Raw genomic sequence first — 26,936 nt, forward strand, 5'->3', positions numbered from 1 at the left:
ATATCACCGATATAGTGAACAGTAAATGTCTTAGCAGAATATTGGCCCACGGAATATAGCTCGAGTATTGAGTCTTGGCGAATGGAAATTTTGAATCTGTGTAAATTGTAACCGACCGCGTAAAGCGCGCGGTTGTTTTATGCGATAAACGCTATGCGTTTGCCGCACACTAGTGTTGGTTAAGACTCAAGTCCTTTGAGTCCTCTGCTTTAAGACTCGACTCAGTTTTTCAGACTCTTATAATTCAGACGAAACTCGAGTTCTTTTCAACTTATTAGAGACTCAAGTCTTATGTAGTGACTTGAGTCCTTTTCGGAGAACTTGTATTTTTTTACAAATAACATCGAAATGCCTTGTCTTTATATTAAATTCATGGATATATATAACATAAATCATACAATAACGCCTATTTCCTTTACTGTTGTTTAGGTAAAACCTATTCGGAAACTGCGCTTAAAAAAGACTCAATAAGGGACTCGACTCGGGACTTAAAAGACTCAGAAGTGTTTTAGGCTCTGAGTGTCGTAAAAACAAGTCGAGTTCTTCAATTTAGACTCAAAAGACTCGAGTTCCTACCAACACTACCGCACACCCATTTTTCATAAGATAATCTAATGACACGACGTTATTTTACGCGCTAAAAGCAGCGATAGCCACATTGAAATTTTCCATACATTCCGTTGATCCCATGCGTTCGACGCTGTTTTTATCTCATAAAACAACCCCGCGCTTAAGGCTCATCAATGCGGGTTCAAGTCTTCCTGATTATTTTTTATTGTGCCAGATAATTTTGTTTAGGGTGCAGTATATAGGTTCAGAAAACGGATTTAAAAAGCACTTTTTGGACCACAACACGGCTGCCATAAATTTAATTAGTAATCTTGAGGCCTTTCTCGAGGGCTTGTACCGATTAGAATCCTGCGTTTTTGACTTTCGCTCTATAGAAAAAACATAGATCTAAAATGCACTTAAAAATTTGTAACAAATTATGCACAAAAGCTAAAAAAAGATGAAAATTGCTTCTAAAAATCGGCAACAACATGTTTGAGAGAACGTTTCAATTACTTATTTATTTGTTTCAACGTAACGTAAGAGAGGGAGAGAAGAACATGAATTAACTGCATCTTAATTTACCGTAATGCATTGCCTATAGGATTGAATCAGTGTAGTTACTTATGCTGCTTACTGTACAAAGACAGGCAAAATAAACGCGTTCAACTATCGCATATTCAAGATATACCTGGTTGAAAAACTTTATCCACCTACATGATTATAATATGAGGGTTAACTGGTAGAGAATGCCTTCTGGCATTAAGTGTTCGCCTTTTGTACAATTTTAAATTTTCATGAATACCGTTTGTGTACTTAACAAGTAAATTAATGAATTAACTTATACTTATTGAGAAACGCCAAAAAATTAAGCATCGCGTGTTTTGTCAAGCATATAACCAATATGAAATAAAGTTTTGAGATAATCCCCAGGCTGATTTCAAAATTAAAATAGTACATTACGATACAAGTGCGAAAAATAGGAAATTCGAAACGAGTGGCGATAAATTAAAACACGACCGAAGGGAGTGTTTTAAATCGACACGAGTTGCGAATTACCTATTCGCACATGTATCGTACAACGTTTTACAGTACATATGGCCCTTTAAATGTTCGACACAGTAACATAATATGCTACTTCTCGCACTAGTGCTATAAAGTAGCCCCATATGTACTGTAAATAACCTTTTTAAGAGTAGCTAAAGTCTTCCCTTCCTGAGTGATCACAACTTCGCCTCTATGCACTATGAAGACCCAGGGGTTTAGGTCCATCTCCCTCATGACTGGGACATTAGGCAGCAGGTGTAGTTGAAAATAAACGCAGGACAGCTGTTTCATCATTTGCTCGCCTCCTTTTAGTAATGTGTCGACACCGGCGAACGTTCTGTCAGAATAAGATAGATTTAAACCAAATCCTGTCAATCCCTGCCGCGCCGAAAAGAGCGTAATCCCATCTTAAAGGCCGGCAACGTACTTGCAAGAGTAGGATAGTGTTGCAGGCGACGGGGGGCAACGGTAATTGCTTACCATCAGGCGATTCGTTTCCGCTCTTGCCTCCCATAAAATATAATAAAGCCAAGAGCATGTCGGGCCACGCTCACAATAAGTAGTAAATTGTTAACCAAGGGATGAAACGGTACCTTTCACCCGAGTTAAACAAATAGGCAAATTTGCATAATCAGTACCTAATTAAAGTAAGTCTTTTTACTATGAAGGGGAAACTTTTTGCGATAACTCAAAAACAGCTAAACTGATCATGTCCGCTATAGTTTTCATTTAATGTATTTCTTAAGCTCTATTTTCACGATTTTTTTCATATTTTTTGGACCTATGGTTCAAAAGTTAGAGGGGGGGACACATTTTTTTTCTTTCGGAGCGATTATCTCCGAATATAGTCACTTTATCAAAAAAATGTTTTGTTGAAGACCCCTATTAGTTTTCAAAGACGTTTCCAACAATACCCCACACTGTAGGGTTGAAGCAAAAAAAAAAAATTCACCTCCAATTTACGTGTAGGGGAGGTACCCTAAAAAAAAAAAATTTAGATTTTATTGTACGACTTTGTCGGCTTTATTGATTTATATATCCATGCCAAATTTCAGCTTTCTAGCACAAACGACCACGGACAGACAGACAGATAGACAGACGGACATGGCGAAACTATAAGGGTTCCTAGTTGACTACGGAACCCTAAAAAGGAGAGAGAGACGTAGACGCAATCTACATGGAAGGGTGGGAAACTACAAATGACGGTCGATTGGCTGAAAAGAGGGTAGGCCTTTACCTAGTAGTGAAATACTCAAATATAAAAAAAAAAACCGCTTAGCGTATGAGTATGTAATTTTTTTAATACCGGTGAAAAAAAAGCGTGCGGGCCGCCTGATGTTAAGCAGCCACTTCAACAGCAGCTCGCAGCTCTAGTGGAAATTATAAGTGTGTTGCCGACCCTACAAACTTACAAGGATTTTTTCTTGGGAGCACTGAAAAATGGTTTTCAGTTTGAGTGGTGGTTTTGAGTATGGACTCACCATCACACAACACTACATACCTACAGTTAGTAATAGCGCTGTTATGGGTATGGTCTTCTGTAAGGTGGAGGTACTTCCCCAGTTGGGCTGCTCCAGATTTGAGCAAGATGACATTTTGCTGTACCCTACCTCTCTTTTAGACGTAGTTTAAAGGGTAGTACGTGAGAGTTCTGAATTGTGGAAATAGTGCTATAACTGACAGGATTTTATACTTACTGTTGGTGAAAGAAGTAAATGATATCCTGTCTGAACATAGAGCTGACACGCTTATGTATGAAGGTTTCATATATATTGACGCCATTCGTTCTGTAAAACGTAATACACAACATAAATATGAAGTATCACATAACAGTGTGTGTAGATATTGAAAGGAGTCGCATTTTAGTTGACAAAGGGCCCGTTCGAGAAGACATTCAAGAGCTCCGGAAAAGAACTAAATGCGTGTTATTCATTGGATTGTGAAAATTTTAGAGGAAAGTGAAAGGTACCTTATCCACCAATAGCTGAAATGCGCCAAAGATCTCTTGATCAGCTTTTCGTCCAGTCGTTCTGCGTTGAGAAACTTGTTCAAAGAGCTGAATGCGTGTTGGAAGAGCGTGCTACTCCGCCGGCTCAGCATTAATATTGCCAGAGAGTAGCACGAAACACACCTAGAATTACATTTCTTATATAAGTCAAAGATATATCATCACGACGGTATACGGCCAAAGCGGAGTAAAGTCTACGACCAAAAGGTGAGGCCCAAAAGAGAACATCTAAACCAAGAACTGCCTCATTGAAATGGTTACAGTCAGTCGTCCGTCAGTTTCAAATGACGTCGTTACCTATTCCGTAATCTAAACGAGACGTTGTTGTTTGTTGTCTCTTTCTATCACACGTTTCGATCGAAGAGCTTACTAAGTATACCATCATGGAAATTTTTTGGACATAAACTGATTGAGGTTGTCACAGTGATTTGTTCGTCAATAGCTGTCTGATATGAAAGGGCTTATATTACTTTATAGATCGTGTCATTCACGAAGACGTGTGCCTTGACTCGTATTGGCATGTTATTAAAGGTTAGATTTGGTAAATCTGCACGTCATCGTGGATGACGTGAACTATACATTAACGTTGAGATAGCTAAGGAGAAAATAAAGATGCACACTATAAAGATATTGGTATAATGTAGCTCCACAAGCAACCGAAATCATTTGCAGGATTCAAAAGAAGCAGAATAAAAAAAAAGACTTGAAGTAATATGCTATTATAACAAGTAACGTATTGTTATAATAAAATATATATTTTGACTAACCAATAAACGACAGTGAGGGAGTATAACACGATACCCAGAAGCATTTCGGTCTCTCGGACACTAAATAATCCGTAAGAGATGCGCAGGAACGCACACTGGGCTACGCTGTAACTCTGTCCAATCAGCTGAAAATATACGTAAGAAACAACTTAACTATAGCTGGATATCATCAAGAAGCTTAAAGACATACGGTAAATAAAATAAGAGTTTTGGTAAAAATTTCATTCAGATCAATTTCATCTTTTGGTACAAGCGTCTGTTGCTGACTTTACTTTTCTTTCCACGTGGAACTTATACTCATCGAGACAATTCTAATAACCCCAAACACAAATGGCCGGAAGCTCCGGCTCGGCCCCGGCCCGGTCTAGCGTGAGTCATCCCTTATACCGAGAATTGGCGTAGGCACTAGTTTTTACGAAAGCGACTGCCATTTGACCTTCCAACCCAGAGGGTAAACCAGGCCTTTTTTTGGAATTAGTCTCTTCTTAAAAACTCATTGGCTCCGGCTCGTAGCTGGGGTTTGAACCCGCGACCTCCGGATTGCAAGTCGTACGCTCTTACCGCTAAGCCACCAGCGCTTGACCCCACCAGGCACCAACCCTTCACCAGATAAAAATCAGAAATATGACCATTGGCCGAGGTTTTCGATAGAGGGATACTTAAGCTCTTAAAGGCGACTGCAGTTGTTAACTCATCCAAGGGCACAGATATCAAATTCCATGACTGTAATCGACACTTACTAAATCCATCTGTTCGGGTGAAGGATCCTTATTTAACTTTATAAATTTCGGTAGCCAACAGCCAAGCCGCCTCGATGTGCTAATCAGAGCAAAATTATCATCCCACTCATATTTTACGCATTCCATTATCAAATAATGGCTAATCGAGAACATTAGCAATATAGGTAAACATTGCCATTTTATTAACTGCAAAAAATATTATATTTTATAAAATGTGTTGTTAAGAAAACTGAGTAACGCACAAGGCAATATCTCAAAATATAGGGTTAGACAGAGCTGACGCATGGAAGGTCCATGGTTGGATAGATTTTAAGCGAGATTTAACCTTTTGAACGCCAAGAACACCAAGCCCTGCCCTGCCCACAATGCCAAGTTCAACTATGGGTGTTATGGCGGACGCTGTCAAAGTAACCTTTACACTTTCGAGTAAGGTTTACCTACATTAGCTCCCTAGCGTCCAGGAGCTAGGCGTTTCAGTGATATTTGTGTTTATGACAAAAAGCATTGAAAGGGTTAATAGAGGGTATTACTGCAATGTTCTGTCGCCAGAGAACAGCACTAGCACATATTCTAAACCATATAGTAGCTTATAAATATTAAACGCTTTTATGAGAAGTTTTCACTATGGAATTGATCTGTCCAGGCGGTTTGTTTACAGAGGCCTACCGCGAAACGCAAAAATCGAAATGTCGATGTCTGCCTCTTTATCGCTCGAATACGCAGAGTTTTGCGTAATATCCCCTATTACAGTAGCTGTACACAACTTCGCAGCACAATCTAAGGCCCTCAGTACACGGAGTGTAAGCTTAAGCGTAAACATCGCGTAAGCGTTATTGCTTTACAAGTGAAATCTCATTCGTTGAAATCATGGCGTCACTGGCGTCAGATGTCTTCGGCGGATGTATCAACGATCTTACTTTCTCGTCAGATGAAGAATATTTTTTATTGTTTGATTATGTCAGAAGTTTCGTTTCTTACGCCTGTATTACCTTCTTGTGCGGACCTGTTTGAACTTGTTCGTGCTCGTAGCGCTCTCGTTCTACGCGCGTATTATTACGATACGCTTAGGCGACCGATTTTCCGTAAAATTAACAATAGGGTTGTTTCCATCTACAAATCTTAGGGCAGAATTGTGTCCTAATAAATTCTTTTGGATTATAAGAACATGTTAAACTACTTTTAGGGGACCTGTAATGACCATATTTTTGTAAATATTGAATTTAAAATATCTTTTGGCACACGTCACGTGACCAAACTTGAAACGTCATTGAATATTCTGATGACGTCACAGCTCTCGGATTGACACTGTTGACAGTTAGGCGATAAACAACAAATGACAAATGTCAGTTGACAGTTCCTATCTTCTACGTGTGTATGAAGTTATGTGTCAAACCGTAAACTGTGACGTCACACAATTTTCAATGAGCGTTTTGGGCGCGAAAGCATCTGTCAAAATATATTTTGTTAATTTAACATATTTAAAGCCGTTTTTAGTATAAAAATTGAATTTTAGGGCAACTTTTAGTTAATATAGAACGTAATACAAGCGTTTCAAAAAATTGGAAACAACCCTATTGGTTAATCATTTTTTACAAATAGCCAGTTGCCATGATAATACTTATATCTTGCATTATTTTCCAAAATTATGATTTAACAGAATAGATCACACAATAATTTTGAATAACAGTAAAAAATATTATAAAATTGTATGACAAAATATGTATAATAAAAAAAAAATACATACCAACAGTGTAGACACATTTGCCAAAGGAGTATCAGCCAGATAATTAAAATAACCGAAAAATAGATGCAACCGCGCATATTTGCTCACAGCATATATGAGCAAGGCGGTATCCTGTGCGATATATATGGGTGACACGGCTGGCAACATGTACCAGGGAACTAGGGCAATTATATCAAGGAGGAGACCACGCGAAGAGTAGTGGCAAAAGCATTTCCATTTAGAGTAGATTAGAAGACCTCTCTCATCGTAATAAGACGCCTGAAAGAATAACTTTTATTTAATACATAATAGATATACAGAGTACAGTAGCTGTATAAATATTAAACTTAAAGCTAAACTAGGCCCTTGAGGCATTGTATCAAGTATGCTGGCGGCATTTCCTCGTTGTATCGCAATACTGATACGTTGTGCGAGGAAGCCGCCAGCTCTTCGCAACCAGACGCTGCGCGATTTCTGCAAGAAACTTGTAAGTGCTGGGACCCCATGGACCTACAGTTAGTTGGATTATGTAAATTATGTTATTTCTTGTTATTATTTTATCCCGTTAGCCAGGGGACAACAGTAGCAAAGTTTGTTAGAAGAACAGCCCGCGTAGCCAACGTGCATATCGTTCACGCTCCGTGGCGAACGAGACGCAACTGTCACAGTCGCACTAATATGGAAGAGTGATAGAGAGAGATGACTACGCTACGCTACGGAGCGTTAACGATTGTAACGTTGGCTACGCGGCCAGAACTGTTATTACACGTTCTATAAACATGTTTGGTAGATGGCCCATTATGGGCTTAAAACTGCCAAAAAATGCATGTTTAGTTTATTTAAGTGCCATAAAACCAAGGATAAAAAGTGACCCAGGGGACTTATGGCCATGAGTGACAAGAAGAAGATAATTTACTCAAATAAAGGCTATTTACACAATACATATTGACACCGCAATCGGCAGCGGTGAGCAGAGCGATATTATAAGCGCCGACGTTGGCACGTTCTCAGTGTGTTATACCAGGCGTATTTTTCAGCACACTAATTTACAGTCAGCAATAATATCTTAGCACTCCTGCATACATTCTTATATGTGCTTGAGTATATTGTTAAATCTATCGCTTTATTGACGACCGGTTTGGCCTAGTGGGTACTTGGGTAGTGACCCTGCCTATGAAGCTGATGGTCCCGGGTTCAAATCCTGGTAAGGGCATTTATTCGTGTGATGAGCATGGATCATGTTCCTGAGTCATGGGTGTTTTCTATGTATTTAAGTATTTATAAATATTTATATTATATATATATATTTGTCTAAGTACCCTCAACACAAGCCTTATTGAGCTTACTGTGGGACTTAGTCAATTTGTGTAATACTGTCCTATAATATTTATTTATTTATTGTAATTGTATGAATCGCCTAAACGGTTCTGTGTTATACTAATTTCAAGTTCGTATTTCAAATAATACGTGCATATATTTATTGAGTAGATAATGAATTGTGTGAGAGATGACATGAAACGAACCCGAGTGAATGATGGGATGACGGGTGACAGCAAGATATGGAAGAAAAAGACATGCTGCGCAGATCCCAAATGAATGGGATAAGGGCAAGACAATAATGATGATTTATTTAGTAGAAAAAACCGGATAAGTGCGAGTCGGACTCGCCCACCGAGGGTTCCGTACCTTTTTAGTATTTGTTGTTATAGCGGCAACAGAAATACATCATCTGTGAAAATTTCAACTGTTTAGCTATCACGATTCATGAGATACTGCAGCCTGGTGACAAACGGACAGACAAACAGACGGACAGTGGAGTCTAGTAGTAGTAGGGTCCTGTTTAACCCTTTGGGCATGGAACCTTAAAAAAGAGGTGCACCTAGCCCTGTATAAATTCTTAGACAAAAAAAATATAAATAAATACTTACCAAGCATTTTACTAAAATATCACATGCAGTAAAACAGTCGATTATGGTATTTATCGGTAACAATACTTTTCGTTTTCCCGCTAGACTCCCACCTGTTATTATAACATAATAGTACAGTCAAGGTATTAAATATCGATACGGACAAAGCGCCAAAAATATGTATACACGACCTTATTGCCTATATATTAAGGTAGTGTGTACATATTGTTGTCACTTTGTCCGTATCGATATTTAATACCTTGACTGTACATTATTGCAGAGGCCGGGAAAGGGCAATCCGTGGACGAGTATCGATTCGACAAAGAAGACGGATCCACGAATTGCTGTTCCTACCGAGGCATACACCGTAGGCTGGTAAAACCCGACAGATTTTAACCACGCATTCCTGAGGTCATGAGGAGCAAAAAAAATTATGAGAAGTTTTGGAAAAATTCGCCAAAAAAAAATTTTTTTCAGACAAATTTTTTTTTTTCTTTTTCTTCATACGACACGTTATTTCTTCTTACATCTTGGCGAAAAAAAAATAGTTACAACGAATAAGTAAAGTTTTTGATTTACACTAAAAATTGCCAGTTTCTTATAAAAGTTTTATGTCTGCCAACAGGTACTCGTATATCTAAACCAAGTCACAATAGTAACAGCGTCGCAGCCAAAAAGGAGTTTTTCACTAAGTTATTACAGAAACAATTTTTTACAAAAAAAAATATTATCTCTAAAACAAGACAGATTTCAGAAAACTTTCTGTGACATTTAAGTCTCTAAATGCGATCGAGAATACATCTTTAAAATTCGTCGGGTTTTATCAGCCCACGGTGTATATAGTGCTTTTCTCCAAACATGCGAGGAAATCAGGTAAAATAATCATATTTTAAACATCAACCAGCACTCAAATCGAACCTTCACATCAAAACGTTAAAATGAATTTCCCTCTTTAATTATTATTAAATTTAAAAAGTTAAAGGCACAACTTATTTAGCCATTCAGTAACATTCAATATTCGTTCATTCAATATAATTTTGCAAAATAAGCTGTATGTGCACGCATGAGATCCTTAAAAAAAAGTTATATAGTCTTTGATTTTATTACGCAATATTCGCACGATCTTACACGACGGTCTTACACGACACGACTGTATCATATACGAGTACCTTGAAATCATGCTGACCGAGTCGTGTAGACGCAGCCTGCGGCTAAATTCATTGGCTGTTTGCGTTTGTCTTAGTAGATACATGTTTTTAAAAAGTAAAAAAAACAAAACATTAATAACTTCCCGTCCGCTAAAACACGACAATAGTGGTTTGAATTTTTATTGAGTTTGACTTTAAAGAAGAATTTCCCGTACTATTTTTGCGGTAACATTTTCATCATTAAGGTAAACATTTCCGAACATATTGGAGAAAAATATTATTACCCAACAATGGACGATGCAGAAATTAGCACGCATGTTCGAGTATTTACGAATAACATGATAGTTATGTACAGTCGAGTTCATAAATATGTACACATTTTTTCACCTTATTGCATTGAATTAAGGTAAAGAAATGTATACATATGAAAATGCAAGAACGGCAGCCACCCATGCCGTTCTTCATCCCACTAATGGAGCGACAGTTCACGAGAGTTTATAACACATCGCCCAATCACTTTACAAGTTATCGCCCGCGATGCGATAACCGACGAAATTTGCACCTGGCTCGTGGTCTATTATACACCGTGTTTTTTATTTCTGTTTATTTCATTCCTGAGCTTAAATTAAGTAACTTTCTCAAAGAGCCCGGTATTGTAGTTAACTCCGTTTCGGAGATAAATTATTTTTATGACAGTACCCTATCATGGGTGCCTTAAGTCGGCGAAGTAAGCAGGAGAATGTTTGCATCAGTGAGCTCTCTTAAAAGGCTACGAAATCTTCTACCAATACCGACCAAAATTGCGCTTGCCCAAACCCTCCTTCTCCCCATTTTGGACTACGCTGACGTTTCATATCCTGGTCTAACGGAGGAGCAACTTAATTTACTTTTCAAGCTGTCCGACCCTGGAACTCCTTACCCGTTGGCATTAGACGCGCTCAAACTCTTGCTGTGTTTAAAAAATCACTCAAAGAACGTTATTTATCTCTCCCTTAGTGTTTATTTTATATAGTACATAGTTATTTTTACTCTGTGGCTGACATGCTACTGTCATATTTAGCTATGTTTCGGTTAATTTTATATATATTTATATGTATGTTTATTATGTGTATGTTTATTCACTGTAATTGTGTGTGTGAATCTACATTCTTCATAACGGTTTAGCAACACTTACTTTTTCGATTAACTTCTCTATTTCCGCTACCCAAAGGTTGTCTGGAAGAGATCGCTTTTAAGCGATAAGACCGCCTGTTGTCTGCCTCTACATTTAATCAATTGTTTATTTTACTTGTATATTTTTTACTGAGGTGTGCCAATAAAGAGTATTCTATCTTCTATCTATCTATCTATCTATCTATCTATGCGGTTTAGTTTCCTTAAACGTACTTACCTATACCGCGCAGTTACCAAAATTAAAAAAAAAAACACGGTGTAGTTATAGTTACAACTACCCCAGCAAAGTGGTCACGGGACTTTATGCAGTTGTCATGGCTTTACCACACAAATCGTAATTCGCTCAGACTGATGTGACCAGCGTAAACTCGCACCTCAGTATAGTACAATTGCAACAATATTGTACCACCGTTAACGGAGATAGCTGACCATTTGTGACCCTTATTGCAAAGAGGTAAGGTCTATGATTAATAAAGTGTATGCTGTGTTGTGCTCTGAATATAACTATGTGACCGTAATTGTCACTTAGCAAAAGAAGCGAGTGGGATCCGGCTTTCAGCTCGAGCGCCATCTTGATAGTTAGCCTGGTGATTAATATATAATAATAATTTCCTTTGTTTATTGCTCATTAATATTGTTAAAGTGTAATATCGATAGCTTTATACAGTAAACTAATGTGGTAGTGTGCACTGAATGGAGAATTAATCTTAAAACGCATTTTACCACTATTTTGGAGTCAACGGCTGTAGTCCACGTGCTACTTGTAAAGTCCAGCTATCGTTTTACATGAGCTAATAAAATCACCGTACACTGTCTTGTACTAACCGTACAATTTTAGTCGTTTTGAAGCTCCTAATACCTTGATACTGGCGAAATAGTTCCACTGGTCTGAAGCCATATTTTTAAAATAATGAATGAGTGGGATCCGATGGCATTTCGAAGAATAAATTCCATAGGAATTCGTTATTATTCTATGATGGAGTAAAATCATCTGCAAAAGCTAAGGTCTGATTTTTTTTTCTAATAAATAGTGGTTGTGTAAAATCTTATACCTTTAAACGAGCAATTCTTGTATATCTATATATATATTTCGGGGATCTCGGAAACAGCTCTAACGATTTCGATGAAATTTTCTATATGGAGGTTTTCGGGGGCGAAAAATCGATCTAGCTAGCGGAAAACATATAAACATTTCTGAGTGTTTATATGTTTTCCGAGCAAAGCTCGGTTTCCCAGATATTATGATATAATGAGCGCTGTTTTATACGCTGTTGATTGTTTCCTACATCCTGGCTCGGTAACATACACAGCCGCGTCCACTTTTATGCTCACTTCCCGCTCACGCGAGGTTGTACCAGCCGTGCTGTCACCACAGACTAAATAATATCGTTACACGCGCTATACATACGCGACATAGATACAAAAATCCTAAAGATGGAGTCCAAGCCAGCTGTCACCGTAGCCTCACACACACACACACAGCCACATTTTTATGTATGATTAACAATGAGTAACCAGACGTTGTGTCCACATCGATATAGTCATATCGTTAAACTATCGGCATTTTTTACAATTTTAATTTTACTTGGCATCGTTGATCGGGTCGCCACTTTCCCGAATGAAGGTTGTATTGAGGGAGGCGATGGCTGAGATACGCGTCATACTCGTGAACGGGTGCTGTTTGTAGAGACTGGTCTGTTTAAGCTAACTTTATTTTTGAGTATAATTACAGTGAGACGCCTCATTCGGTTCTCGTATGTTTCTTTTATCCTAATGCATGTTTTAATTATACGGAATTTTGACTCCTAGAGACTCTATACATCTCTAAGGATAATTTGATAAAAATCATTTAGTTCTGACATTTAGAGATATTTACACCTCTAATTAATTTTAGTTTTTTTTTGTATGTTTGTGTTTTTTATTATTATTATTTTAGTTTTTTTGTAATTCGACATTTAGAGACTTTATACATCTCTGAGTAATAATAATATTTTACTTACTTTTTCTTTAAACAATAATACTTTATTTGCAATAATATTTTCAATGAATTGTATTTTATAATTGTTGTTGTGCTTGTTTTTGCTTGTAGGTATGTAAATTCCATGTTGACGTGTAAAATTGGGGCTTGTGGCCTATTTGCTGAATAAATGTTGAAGTTGAAGAAGTTGAAGAACTTGAAAGGGTTTAAACTACCTAAAATTAACATTAAACCATTGTAACAGAACTTTATATATTTTTATGAACTAGTATGATTTTGTGTTCGATATTATAATAATTTGACCCTTCGGCCGCGTACGCAACCAGAGCTTCGTAACCAGATGCGATCGAAAACTATTTCTGCCTTGTACGAAACCGGTTGCGATCAAAAACTAATTTCGTCTTACCCGTAACCAGTTACGATCGAACACTTCTCGTTCTTATACGAAACCAATGTCTGGGCCATCTAGCTATAGGTTTTTTTTTCAAATATTTTGTCATGATACTCATGATAATTTCTTATCCTGAATGTCAGTGCTCCATGTCTCTTAAGCCAGTGTCTTTTAAGGAACAAGGTTACATTGTATTTGCCAACAAAGTATTTGAATATTATCAACTGGTACAATTTTTGTGTTCTGATTTTTGACTAGATATATAACGTGTACAGTACTTATACTGTATAACAAGGTGTATAAATATAATCTTAGCTGACTTTATCAACGGTCGAAAGGTTTCGTACAACAAAGAAAAGTGTTCGATCGTAACTGATAACTAGTAAGACGGAATTAGTTTCTGATCGCAACCGGTTTCGTACAAGGCAGAAATAGTTTTCGATCGCATCTGGTTACAAAGCTCTGGTTGCGTACGCGGCCGAAGGGTAATTTGACACCTTGATATTTTTCTGTTTGGGCTGGCCATGACCATAGGGATGCTTGACTGGTATAGAATGCCATGAGGCATTAGTCCGCCATTTGTACCTTTATTTATGTGAAATAAAGGTTAAAATAAATAAACAAATAATCAACGTCGCGGAAATCCATGGTACACCGCCAAAAACCAACTAAAATATGTTTTCCGTAATAATTAAATTATTATATCCTAAAGTATTCATTATCCGTTAGCATTTCTATGATGTTAATTTTTTGTGAAGATATCGAAGCTTCAATTAATCGCTATTCCGTTCCGCTGGGTAGAGATTATCGATATACAACATGATTAAAATCGACAAGTCCACATCCCTAAAACATGCTAAAACAAACACATATACATTTATACGCACACATACACAGCTTGCCCACCACCAAAGTGGCTACGGCTTGAGTATTACATTTTGTCCTGAGAATAAACACTCCTCGGTATTGGTCCTCTATTATGTGTGTATGACATGTTTGAGACAAGTACTTTTCCGTCTAAACTTGTACATATACTACAAGCGCTTTAGACTGCGTTTTCACCAGAGATGAACTACTACGCGCAACGAGGGATGTGTTTATCTTTGTTTGGAGGAGACCCCTTTTTGGGGATAAGTTTACCTTTGTACATAACATTTACTTTTGTTTTTTTTTGGTCTGTTTTATGTTACTTAACCTGTTTATTTGCAATAAAGTGACATACATAACTAATAGAATCATTAAACGCTGAGCCAGGAAAACAAATGAAGTGATTATTCTTAACAAACACACCCTTCGCTACGCATCCTGGTACATCTCTGGTGAAAACGCAGCATTCATCGCGCCCACTATAGGTATTCTACCCAAGTTTACTCTATTTATTTAATAGTCAATGTACTCGTAATAAATACCCTGTAGGGCAGCAACAATGATGTTTACGGCGACTAAGAAGGCGCGCAACGCCATCCAGTATTTAGTAAATCTGAAAAAGATACATAGTACATTATTGTCGAGGTTCAAAAGTAGCTACTTGCTGCTTATTCACAGAAGTTCTTACGTATATATTTTCACAGAAAAAAGTAATAACAATTGAAAATATTTGCTTTGCCGCCTTTATTTTATTAATTAACAAATACACTTCTGTATTTTTCTGTCGAAAATACGTCAACCTATTTAAGACAGCTAAATAGTGGCGGTACCAAGATATAAGTACTGATCACCTGTTGCCTTCATTTGATATGGTCTTTTCAACTTTTAAAAAGTTGGAACTCAACAAATATTGGAATATGTATGCAACGTTGCAGTCTTGAAACTCGAGACCGCAATGTGGTTAACTTTTTAATTTTTGACTAACCATAAACTACGCCCTTCCCGACCTATTTGTTTAACCGGCAAAGTCGACTTGCCGTCCATTTTTGAGAAAAAACTAATTAATAGACGGACTGAGGAAGGTTTTACTTACCTTGTATGAATTGTTGAGCTATGAAAATATTAAGCGTATTCCTAAACATTATGTACATTAAAGATATTGAGACAAGACTACTTACTGTAGCTAACCAAAGCAGACTTCATTCCTGTCATAGCTATTTTAAATTAAAAAGTAGCACAAGCTCGCTTGTAGGCATACTTTATCGAATCAAATATTGACAGGAACAAATTTCGTGAAACAATGTGTCCTTAAAAAACTTTGAAATTTGCTTAAAAATATATAAAATGAATAAAATTACTTACTTAGATCCCGGATGTCTCCAGTTAGCCCTGGGCATTTCTTTGGGTTGTGTTAACAATTTTTCCTTTTCTTTCGACGGTTTTCCAATTTCATTCCAACTGTCCTGAAATAGTTATTTGTTTTACAAGGGGGTAAAGTTGTTGTTTAACTGCTCGTGCTAATATTGATACCCGAGCCGAGTGTAGCGATTGGTTCGAGAAGTGGAATCTTGAGCGTTGCGAGGGTTTCAAGGCATGAGGTTTAAAAAACTTTATACTTTATACGTGGGAAATACTAACTATCAAATACCAACAAAATCAAACCAAATCAAATCCAAATGAACGAATTAAAAAATATACTATTCAAAATCATCATTAAAAAGTCAATTCTACCAGCTAACATAAGAAAATAACCACAAAATTGGCATCTGATTACTTTGCCTCACATGTGGATAAAATGCCAGTCGTCTGTTTAAAATAAATACTAAGCAATTTAATGAATACTTACAACCCTTCTGATAGCCACATGTGCTTTCAATAGATCATTAAATAAAACCTTAAACTTTTCTGTGCACGACCGGATATGTAACCTTTCCACAGGGTATTGGTTTATGACGCGGAAAAAATCGACTGTACTTATGCATAACATCTGAAAAATATTTGATATTTTATTATTCCAGGACAGTTCATTTTACGAAAATAAAGAAATCATTGATCATACAGAACATAACTTTAATGTTTGATAAAAAAATGAAGGATTGGTACGACAACGAGCGAAGCGAAGAGGAACGTGTTAGATAAAAAGTGCACACGGCATTAGAAGACGAGCGAGCAAACCAAACGCAGCACTTTTGCGTATTGAAAAAAAAGTCATGACAAAACATTAGTCGATGATAAAATGTAGTCAAAACGAGTTTTCTATATGAAAAGAAAACTACATTTAGCTGGGATGATGATAAGACATTTTGAAAACTAGTTTTGACCGAGGATGATGCGCTTTAACTTAAACAAGAAAAAAGAAATGCTACAGTAAAACTTTATATGCATTATATACCTCACATTCCGTTAGGGATGTGCATGTGACCATAGACGGTTTCCCAAAAAACACGGCCGAGCACGAAACCAGCCTCTCGTCTGGGCCGTAGATGGTCTCTGCTACCACTCCTGTCTCTGTCTGGTACTCTTTTACTATGACTCCCTGTGAGGAGGTAAACACTTTCAGTGCCAAGTGCTCGATAAATGAACACACCTAGCGGGTTCTTGAGAGTGAATGTGTTAACGAGTTAAATGGTTATCAGGCTGATGTGGATCCGCATATCAGTGTTGGCCGAACGTTAATTAGAATTGAGCATATTGAAAATTAACCATTATCTGACCTGTAACCGTCCGTTACCTGTTGTGGTTCAATTTGTAATGGTCATTTTTCGGTATGGTGAATTCTAATTAACGTTCGGCCAACACTGCCACATATGGCGCACTCCTCTTTGAGCAAGAGCAAAGCAGATTTTTCGTGAAGAGATTTTGTGATATTCAAAAATTATTTATAAAATTCTGGTACTGTTTGGCAGGGAGCGGCGCAGGATCGGGAAAAGTGGTGTGGTCTTGTTTCGGAGGCCGAGACCCTCTTTGGGTTGCTGAGCCACATTAGTTATAGTAAAATAGTTTGAAAGTGGTAATCTATTAATTACATCACATGTTTAGGGGGAGGGAGGAGGTCAAGAAAACGTGACATGTTGTGACAAGGTGGGGGGGGGGGGGGGAAGGCTCATACTTTGTGACGTCACTTTAACTTATCAGTAACCGAAAGTTTTTTATTCTTATTCTCTGTACTGTTAAATACTGTATTTTTCGAATGATAATCCTTTTTATTCATTTGATTCTCTTTCCTAATCGGTTTTGTCTTATAAAATTATTAATTTTACTATTACCTAATTCAATTTGCCGATTTCGTTGAAAAAGAAATTAATGGATGACCCCAAAGCAGAGGGTTTTTGCGTCTGAGATGAATTTCATAAAACTATCCATTTTTGCGATAGTAAATTTCCCAATTGAAATATCATGAAGAAATGAATATACACGACATATAAAAACATAGTTCCATTAATTCATATTGATTCATGGTTTGATCACTATTCTTTAATATTTTTCACCAACCCATGTTACTTTTGATATACATTTTGGATTATGGCTAAGTAAATTAAAAGAGTTTAAAAAAAAAAAACACCGTGTAGGTGGAGAAAATAACCCTCCCCTCCATCCCAAAGTTGGACAGTTTAAAGGTAAGATGTTAGTCTTAGTTCCAAATTGTTTAGTAAACAGTAAATTTAGCGAAGTCAATATCAAATGATAGTAGCTAGAACATAAAAAGAAAAATATTTACATTAACAAGCCAGCATACGTCCTTTACTGTCACACCAGTTAACAATATTGTCGAGTTTTTCGGTAAAACTGTAAACCTGGCTATATGTGCGAGTTCCTTGATGAGAGCTGGATTGGCCCCGACAAAAGCCTTGCACATCATGATGATTTTTGCAGCAATCTCACCATGCGCCTTCCAATATATATCATAAGGTTCATGTCGGAGCAGGCTTGCATCAGTCATCTCTAAATTCCTGTTGTTCCTCCAGTGACATTGCACATACTCGACCAGGCGATTCCATAACTCAGGATGAATATTCTGGCGTTTAAATTTATGCCTCAAGTGTATTGCAAAGAACAAGTAATTCGAAGTGTTTATGTTCCTCAAATAATTTACTGCGATTAAACGGCCGGCGCAGTATGTTGCTATAATCAAACTCAGGTAATCGAAAACTACTCTGACACCAAGTTCTTCGAGCGTATTAGGCCATGATTTAACATACAAATCCCGAAAGGTCCACGTCAAACAAGCGGTAAACATTTTAAAAATTGATGGGTCACAGATGGCTTTGTTTCCACAAAGTGATTTGCCGAAAAAGTACCTGATACGTAACTTCGGTAAAATTTTCGTAAGCGAGAGCACAAAGTAACCACTTACATAAAGGAAAGATAAGTAAAGGAACATAGGTGGATAAAGACTTAAGCTTGGGTCTTGGTTCACATTCTTTATAGTGTCGTCCATGAAAAATACTAAATAAACTTTAATCAGCCTATTGAACTGACATATTGAGTATAGTTCAGGTTTTCCTATAATAACGATGACATCCTCCAACCAAAGACTTGCCAGCACATTAAGAATGAATATCGAACTCTTGCAGCGCTTGAACATTACTGACGCAAAGTTGGATAATAGGTGGCCTTGTTCCTCTATGGCCGTTAATAAACACAAACAGACATCAGCAATATATACAATATTTGTCCACGCTTGGAAATGGCGGAAATACTCCGGTTTTATAGATAAAGGCAAATGCGGTGGATATAGGATTAAGACAAGAGCGACAGTGACGCGAACAATTCGATCCCAAATTCTTATGAAATTAGAATCAGGCACGAGTATCCATGGAAACTGGCAGTTAGCAAACATGGACTGCCTTTGCAATTGTGCATCAGGACATAAGACTAGTTGGCCGATATATTTTGAACAGTGATAAACAGCCTCTTCGGGAGGTAATACGAATATTGTATCTGACTTTTTAGTCGCGTTTTTCCATTTTGAAATCGCTTCATGTAATTCCCACCAGCGTTTTTTTATCCAAGCGACTCCTTCATCTTCTGCTCTATCCAACCCCCTCACATGCTGCTTGCAGGTATGAAGAGTCCTAGCATGCTGTATTTTACTCTTTATACGCTCCATAATTTTTCTACGATCTTCTGGGAATTTGGTCAAAGCTTTTAAAATATCGTTTCGAGTAAAGAAATACATTTCGCAGTGAGTCAGGCAGCGGACGATTACAGTTTTTGTGGCTGTAGGGGGTATGAAGAAATTTATGTCTCCAAATAACGTTCCGCCTGACACAGAAAGTAAAGAAGTGGTGCCATCCTCTGCAGATAACAATTGGACTATTCCAGATTTAAGATAAAACAAGTGAGAGCGGGAGTGGGGGCTTGCAAAAAAAAACCTCTTTGGGTAATTTGAATTCAAGATGTGTCAGATCACAGAGCCAGTGAATGAAAGGTAAGGAAACCCGTCTCAACGTGGGACTGTGATGGAAAATGGGCCACGTCAGATCCTTCTTTATGTCAAGTCGTAAATGTCTAGGAAACTCAAGAATAAGTTCCGGGGTTGTCGTGATGCCGCCACGTTTTCTCCATGCCAGGTTGTAGAAGTTGCTGACATCAACATGTGCTCCGGGATGGTGGCTTTTTCTTTTTGTTTCCGCTATAATATTTTGGACTCGTGGGAAAAATTCAAAGCTTCTTCGCAATTTTAACTGCGCCTCGGCAAATGACTTGGGATAAGCGATGAACGTGTAGATCGAAAATGTAATTAACATAAACAAAGCCACCATATAGTACGTTGTGATGTTGCTTGGCTTGGTGTCGCTCGATAGATCCCGTAAACCGTAGGATAACACTAATAACACTGCGTTCATATATCTCGCGCTCTCTATACTCGTCTTATTCATCTGCAAGAAAACAGAAATTAACACAAAATCCCTGTAATTACAAAATAATCTCACTTCTCTCAGTACTCTGACAAATCTAACATTAAGGAACAATTATAATTATTTTATGTAATGCCATGCAGTGGTTATGGAACCTGACATAAACGGGCACTTGTTCTTTCGTATATACCTACCATATATTTTAATTTCTAAATCTAACGTTCACGCTAATAGATTGCTGATACATAATTACATTTTGCAACTAAACAAACCCCCCGGTGGTTCAGGCTCTCGAACAAAAAAATAAAGATTGCATAATTATAGTACCCCAGAATTTGGGCCGGGCACTGCCGTGACCAGGTGGCCTAGTGGTCCGAGCGTCAGCCGTGAAAACTGAAGCCGCCGGTTCAATGACGGCCTGTGGGATTGGCCACTATCTTAGGATATGACTTATATTAAAGTTCATATATTTTTGCTAGACTTAAATCGACCGGGACATAAACCGTGATTACCTTTTATATTGTTTTTGAGCTCGCGATATTTCGACGCAGTTACATGCATCTTGTTCACGGGTAACTGGAGATAGCGAGTGGATGTCAAAGTTGTGTAGACCGCGCTCGGTCTACCCTCATTCGTGCGCGTCGGCTTCGTTCGCTTTCGGTCGATTTAAGTCTAGTGAAACTAACCGTGACTCATTCAAAACTGTAATCTGTTTTTGGTTCAAAAAACGTAATTTTTCAAGAATAAGATGCCACATACCTCTTGGATTAAGTTTTTTCGCCAATCGAATAAAGCGCCAATGCCAGCTCCGTCTAGTTTACGGTAAGTTATTAATATAAATACGCATGATATGACGTTAAAGAATACTACAATCAATAGGGTGTAACCAATAACCAAGCTCCAAAAATTATGTGTACTTGAAAGTGAAAAATACTCATTGATTCTGTAGACTCTGTAATAGAAAATAATATAGCAGTTTAAATGAAATAAATAAGTAATTAAATATTTCTGTCCTCCGGCCGGAAAGCGTCAACTTTTGTCCCGCTGCGTTAAGAGCAATTCCTAGCTGAGCAACTTTTCAAATCTTGAATTTTTGAAGCTATGTTTCTGTCTCGCTGCGGTGGGCGGGAGTGCGTGCGTGCGATAAGGACAACTGCAGCTCGGACTAAAATTCCCACGCAAAAAACCCAAAAATCGAGGTTTCGCTCTCAACTGTTTCCTCCTCCAAAAGGCAACCAATCGTTATGAAATTTTGGAAACTGCAAGAGAAAGAAATATTCTATGCCGCTATGTATTGAGTTTTTGGATATTTTTATATTTTGCAGCCAATTCAATTGTGCCGTTTTTGCGATTATCGAGGCGCTGTAAGTTTCTTCAAAATAAAATAATCCAAAAAAGCAAAACATAGCAGCACAGATATTGATGATAGTGATCTTATTTGAAAAAAATCCATTGCTCTAAGTTAAAAATCCAGGGAGGAAACAGTCGAGAGCGTATGTATGGAAAAATCGCAACTAGGAATTCCTATTAAACGAAGTTGATGGTTTTCGGCTCCGTCGTAGTAATAATAGACACGCCTCAGTCTGTAAATAATAAAGCCTCAGATCACATGTTTCATTTATTGTGTTGTTGTTGTACAACAATATGGGAAAATAGTAAAAAGACACGCGAGAAACGCGTCGGTTTATACTTATACTCATAGTTATTTATTTATAATATTATTACATATTACACATCACAATTTGATTAACATAAGATATATTATTACAGTTTATATATTCCGTTTTTAGCATTAGAAGGGAGGTAAGCGATTTTGGCGTGTTTTTTTTATTTGAAAACCACTTTTGAAAAATAAGTCATTATATAATATTAAATAAATTTGATATTACAGGTTTACGCCTAGTTCAGACTCCAGTCTCTCACAAAGGGTATAATCGAATTTGCCTTTGCTCTATATAATAGTAATTGTTAAATGTATCCTTTGTGAGGTGAAAAATAAATAAATATACATTATATATTATTAATAATATATACATTAAATTCTTTGTTTTGATAAATGTCGATTAAATCATAATAATATATTGTATTAATAGAGGAGCCATTTTTTAAATTCCCGCGTAAATAAGTTGGACGATTCCATCGTGGTATAATGTCTGCGGGCAATTTTTTATGATCTTTGGGGCCCAGTACTTGAATGGTCTTAGAGGACTTAGTATAGAGGGCGAGATACAGCGAGAGAGAGAGAGAGAGAGAGAGAGAACGTACTCACATAATGATGTCAAGCAAATTGAACACATTAGGCCAAATCCTAATAGGAGGACAGAGCTCCGATGTCAAAAGTCTATGGAGTGGGAGCAGAGAAATAATATCGAGCATTAAATAAAATTTAGGCTTCGGAGGGTGCTCCCGTCGCTTGGAAATGTCCGCAATTCTAGAATAAATATAATCTATTATACAGTGAAATGTACAGTCATCAGTATTCCAACAGTGGGCGGCACAAGCATATTCAGTACAAAAATGCTTGTGCCGGACATTGCCTCACTCTGGTGGTAGGTATCCCGTCTTTAGAACTAACTGATCACACTACGCGTCAAAAGTATCGACCATTCGTGAATACCTTAACGATAGAGATATTATGTCCCTATATGTAGAACAAATTAGACTATGACAGGCATTGACATAAATCCTTTTCGGGCAATAGGAATGGGGCGAGCCAATCATGTAGTCTAACGCCACAAAGTGATTGATTGATGAATTCGCATCACGCGCGCGATTGGTTGCAACTAGTTGCGTTAGACTGCACGATTGGCTCGAATTCGTGAGTGACACCACTGAACTACCATTCTTAGTGGCCGTAAGATCCGTCCTTAGATATATGTCAATAATGAAAGGTAATTTTAAGGTCCGACCGACATCTCGGTCTCGGCATTCTCGGCCAAAAATCAGCCAAAATCTCGGTCTCGGCTCTCGGCTAAAATAAACCGAGATTTTTGCCGAAACCGAGACTAGGCAATGAGTTATCATTGGTTTTCCGCGCACTGACGCCCGTTCACCTTGGTTAGTTGCATCGCCCGGTTGATGTGATGTTTTTTTTTTGTATTTTGATTGGTTTCGCATCCACATTTTAAGACAATTACTTATCAAATACTAGGTGTAAGGGATTGGATAGGCGCGATTGCAAGTAATGACTTGTTCATTTGTTTTTTTTTTGTTTATTTATTGATGTTATTGCGGAAGAGTTAATAAATAAGTGTAGATCGTTATGGAAATGTGACTATATTAACTTTATGTGAGTGGAAGACGACGCTGGATATTTTGACACTTGATATATTTATGTTTACGGGAAAAAGAAAAGCAGTAGGTAAGTACAAAACGATAGCTGTGGCGGAAGAATGTTGTGGAATATTGGACATAATTTCGAGCAAACTTTGCGGATGTTATTCTATGCAATTTGGACGAAACTCGCGAAGAGTTGTTGGGTCATGCATCGTCACAATTTAACGGCCATATAGCTGGAAAATTACCTTTTTAGGTTTACAATATAGAATTGTTTCATTTTGATTATTAATATTGTACCTTTTTGTGCACATCCGTACTAAGAAATACTCGTACTATTTAATAGCGCTACGTATTGATTATAATAAGTTTTTTCGTCGTATAATAAATCGGATTTCGATTATTATAACATTTTTAGTGCAAAATTCGTATTTTGTCTTCTATTTCATACATTCTCGGCCGAGAATCCCATTCAATCTCGGTCTCGGTCTCGTTCTCAGCCGAGACAAAAAAGCGTTCTCGGTCGGACCTTCCTAATTTTTAAAGTTATCGATTACAGTTTTTATCATTAAAACTCGTAAATAATTAAAATTCTAAAACATTTTATCTACGATCCCGGGCACCTTGGAGGATTTAACAACTGGAGTCGCCTTTAAGAGCTGTCGAAAACCTCGGCCAATGGTCATATGTATTGTATGGACTGACGTTTATCTGACATGTCTATTTGTACATACGTATAAATAGCCATATATTTGACGTGCCCCTCCCCCGTAAAAACGGCAGACTGTTTTGTACAGAAAACCACAGACAAGGCATCTCCAGTTGTTCAATCCTCCATGCCGGGCACGTACAGCCATCTCCCTCACACTAACTCTCAGTGAGAGTGAGAGAAGAACATGAACACACGGGGTAAAGGCAGAGAAAAGATTTCAAAGAAGGAACAGACCTGTGAACAATATGAAGTAAAGTATCGAGTCCATAGATGACGTCACAGAAGTATTCGTGCAGGTACTTAATGATGACCAAATAAACATTCGTGTCCATCACATCACTACAGTACATCGGATAAAGGGACTCCAGAGCACTCTGTAAAAATAAATAAATTTCTGTACAAACCATAACACTTGGAAAAACCTCCACTTCAAACAGGTTTTCTACTACACACATACATTACATACCTATACATGCACACACATACAAGGGACTCCTCTGATCGCATAATAGTTTGTGACATATTTTTATTGTTATAACACGTTTATGCATAAAATTGTAAGCCATAAAAATCTTTAGTCAGGAAGTATTCCTAAGCATAACTGGATTTTTGTCATAAATGAGTTATGTCATAAATTTTATAGGCATTAATATCATTCGCATAACATTTTAGGTTAGGTTCGTTAGGTATGCACAAAAAACATATGACAACTGCTATGTATGTCATCAAATATTATGGCTAAAAATGTATGACACAATATAATATGACTTTTCATTTGTATGCGCAATGATGATTATGACACAAGTTGTCATGCGTATCAAAGATATGACTTAAACTTATATGCAACCTCCCTTTTGTATCACTTTCTCTGTTATGATCTAATCAATCATATTACTTTCCCCGCTTATAACGCCGGCGGTCAATGACACTGCGCGAGCGGGACAGCAATATAATTATGCGCGTGCGACAGAGACAGGAACAGGCGGGTCAATGTACGAAATTCCTTTTGCTAAGCGTATTTTCTTAATTGGATTTAGTAACAAATGTGTAAATTCACAATTTAAACTAATCAATGTTGTAAACAGGCCTCGATGCTAGAGTGACTTACTAGATTTATCCTCAAGATAACGGATATTAGAACCATGAGACGGAAGACCGGGTGAAAGGGAAGGAAGATGATGTTCATCCACTCTAACCTGTCAGCCTCATCGTCTTCCTCGTCGTCTTTATCATCATCATCTCGGTAAGAACTTCTTGGTATTGCTTGCTAAAGATGAGATGTTTATTTTGTATTAAATATTCATTTCTATTCTTTGTGGGAACATAGTTTAGAGCCGGTAATCGCTACCAACTTTGTCGTTGAATATGATATCATAAAGAGCGCGGTTGTTTAATATGATAATCGCAGCGTCAAACGCGATGCGTTTGTCGCACACCCAATTTTAAATCAGAGATAATCTAATGATATACACCGCACCGAGGAGGCATTTTGCGGGCACGTCAGGTAACGTTTGCAAATAAATCAATAAATTTTCGAATTGTCAGAATAACGTATTTGTACTTAGTATGATGAATGATGCATTACAGCGAAATCTATTTCTGCTGTTAAACAAAGGGGGCACGATTATCTTAGATTTTACAACTCTCATACAATAAATAACTTTGTATTGGTCTAAACAGAAACGTCGAAAACGAACGAAACAAAAGAAAAATAAAAACAGTGTGTGAATATGAGTGAGTTAGGTGCAAGAAAGATAAAAAAAACGACTTCGGTGACAAGCAAGTATACGAGTAAGCGGTTATCGTAGCCGATGGACACCTTAGGTTTAATGTTAATGTCAATGAAACACAAGTGAAAAAACAATAACAAAAAGTAAAAAGCAATAACATTAGAAGGGGATTTTTAATGATATATTGGTTTAATATGTATGTATGTATATACTTTATTGTGCATTGAAATAAAAACACGAAAAACATAGTTACAGAGTAAATTAAATACAGCAAAGGCGACTTCATCCCTGTATCCCCAATGTATAAAAATTACTTACTTGCCGCAACTGCATTTTGTTCTCTTAAGATACCCCTCTTAAGATACCTCTACCGAGATATGTAATAAGTTAAGGTAGTTCTGAAATAAGAAAACCTGTAATGAAGTGAATTACTAGTATAATTTGCATGACGTTTTTAGATTGGAGAATCATAATCAGTGATCGCAATAGGCAGCGTATAAATACCTAAACTTAGTAGAACAAAGTCATAAAATGGAGACTGCCTTGCGATAACATTTTTTGTTGTTTTATTTTACGCTTAGGTATTGATTGCATTGGATAAAAACGAGGAATGCATTAACTGGGCTTATTACTTGATAGATCAGCAGTGGCAGCATGGTTCCATTTTTATCGCTTGTCACTATGCCCGTCACGTTCGCACTTACATAGTTGTTAGAACGTGACAGGCATGGTGACAAATGATAAAGAGCCAACCATCTTAGCCCTACTGGGCGTAAAAGGAAACTATGACTGGTGGAATATGAAGATATATATTTGTCTGATGATTAAGCACTGATACAATTTAGAACGTTTAGCAGGAAAGTCGAAAAGAATGTGACGGCATCACGCACGCGAACAAAAGCTGTTTATATTATTCACACATTTAAACTTGTTCCACGCGCGTTTATGCAGTTACCTATAAAACAAGATTCTAACAGTTTTTACCATATTTATAACAGTATTATTTATTTAGTACATTTCCGGGACTTCATCCTAAAAATGTTATTGCAAGGCAATATA

At 37.3% G+C, this 26,936-nt stretch overlaps 1 protein-coding gene across 1 annotated transcript in view; it reads right to left on the reverse strand.

Moving 5' to 3' along the window:
• LOC133524547 (uncharacterized) overlaps positions 1 to 25,399 on the reverse strand; it is a gene marked incomplete at its 5' end in the record, with an annotated part of 45,582 nt that extends 20,183 nt beyond the window's left edge. Inside the window, 18 exon segments of the mRNA XM_061860632.1 lie at positions 1,735 to 1,933; positions 3,294 to 3,383; positions 3,566 to 3,727; positions 4,372 to 4,496; positions 5,106 to 5,297; positions 6,823 to 7,125; positions 8,763 to 8,773; positions 14,841 to 14,911; positions 15,661 to 15,761; positions 16,145 to 16,327; positions 16,691 to 16,834; positions 17,195 to 17,270; positions 17,991 to 19,672; positions 19,674 to 20,273; positions 20,889 to 21,186; positions 22,429 to 22,590; positions 24,382 to 24,521; positions 25,256 to 25,399. Coding sequence (XP_061716616.1) covers positions 1,735 to 1,933; positions 3,294 to 3,383; positions 3,566 to 3,727; positions 4,372 to 4,496; positions 5,106 to 5,297; positions 6,823 to 7,125; positions 8,763 to 8,773; positions 14,841 to 14,911; positions 15,661 to 15,761; positions 16,145 to 16,327; positions 16,691 to 16,834; positions 17,195 to 17,270; positions 17,991 to 19,672; positions 19,674 to 20,273; positions 20,889 to 21,186; positions 22,429 to 22,590; positions 24,382 to 24,521; positions 25,256 to 25,399 — 4,683 coding nt within the window.
• Positions 25,400 to 26,936: the final 1,537 nt, after the last annotated feature.

This window comes from Cydia pomonella, chromosome 13 (assembly GCF_033807575.1).
Source record: "Cydia pomonella isolate Wapato2018A chromosome 13, ilCydPomo1, whole genome shotgun sequence".
Taxonomy (NCBI): domain Eukaryota; kingdom Metazoa; phylum Arthropoda; class Insecta; order Lepidoptera; family Tortricidae; genus Cydia; species Cydia pomonella.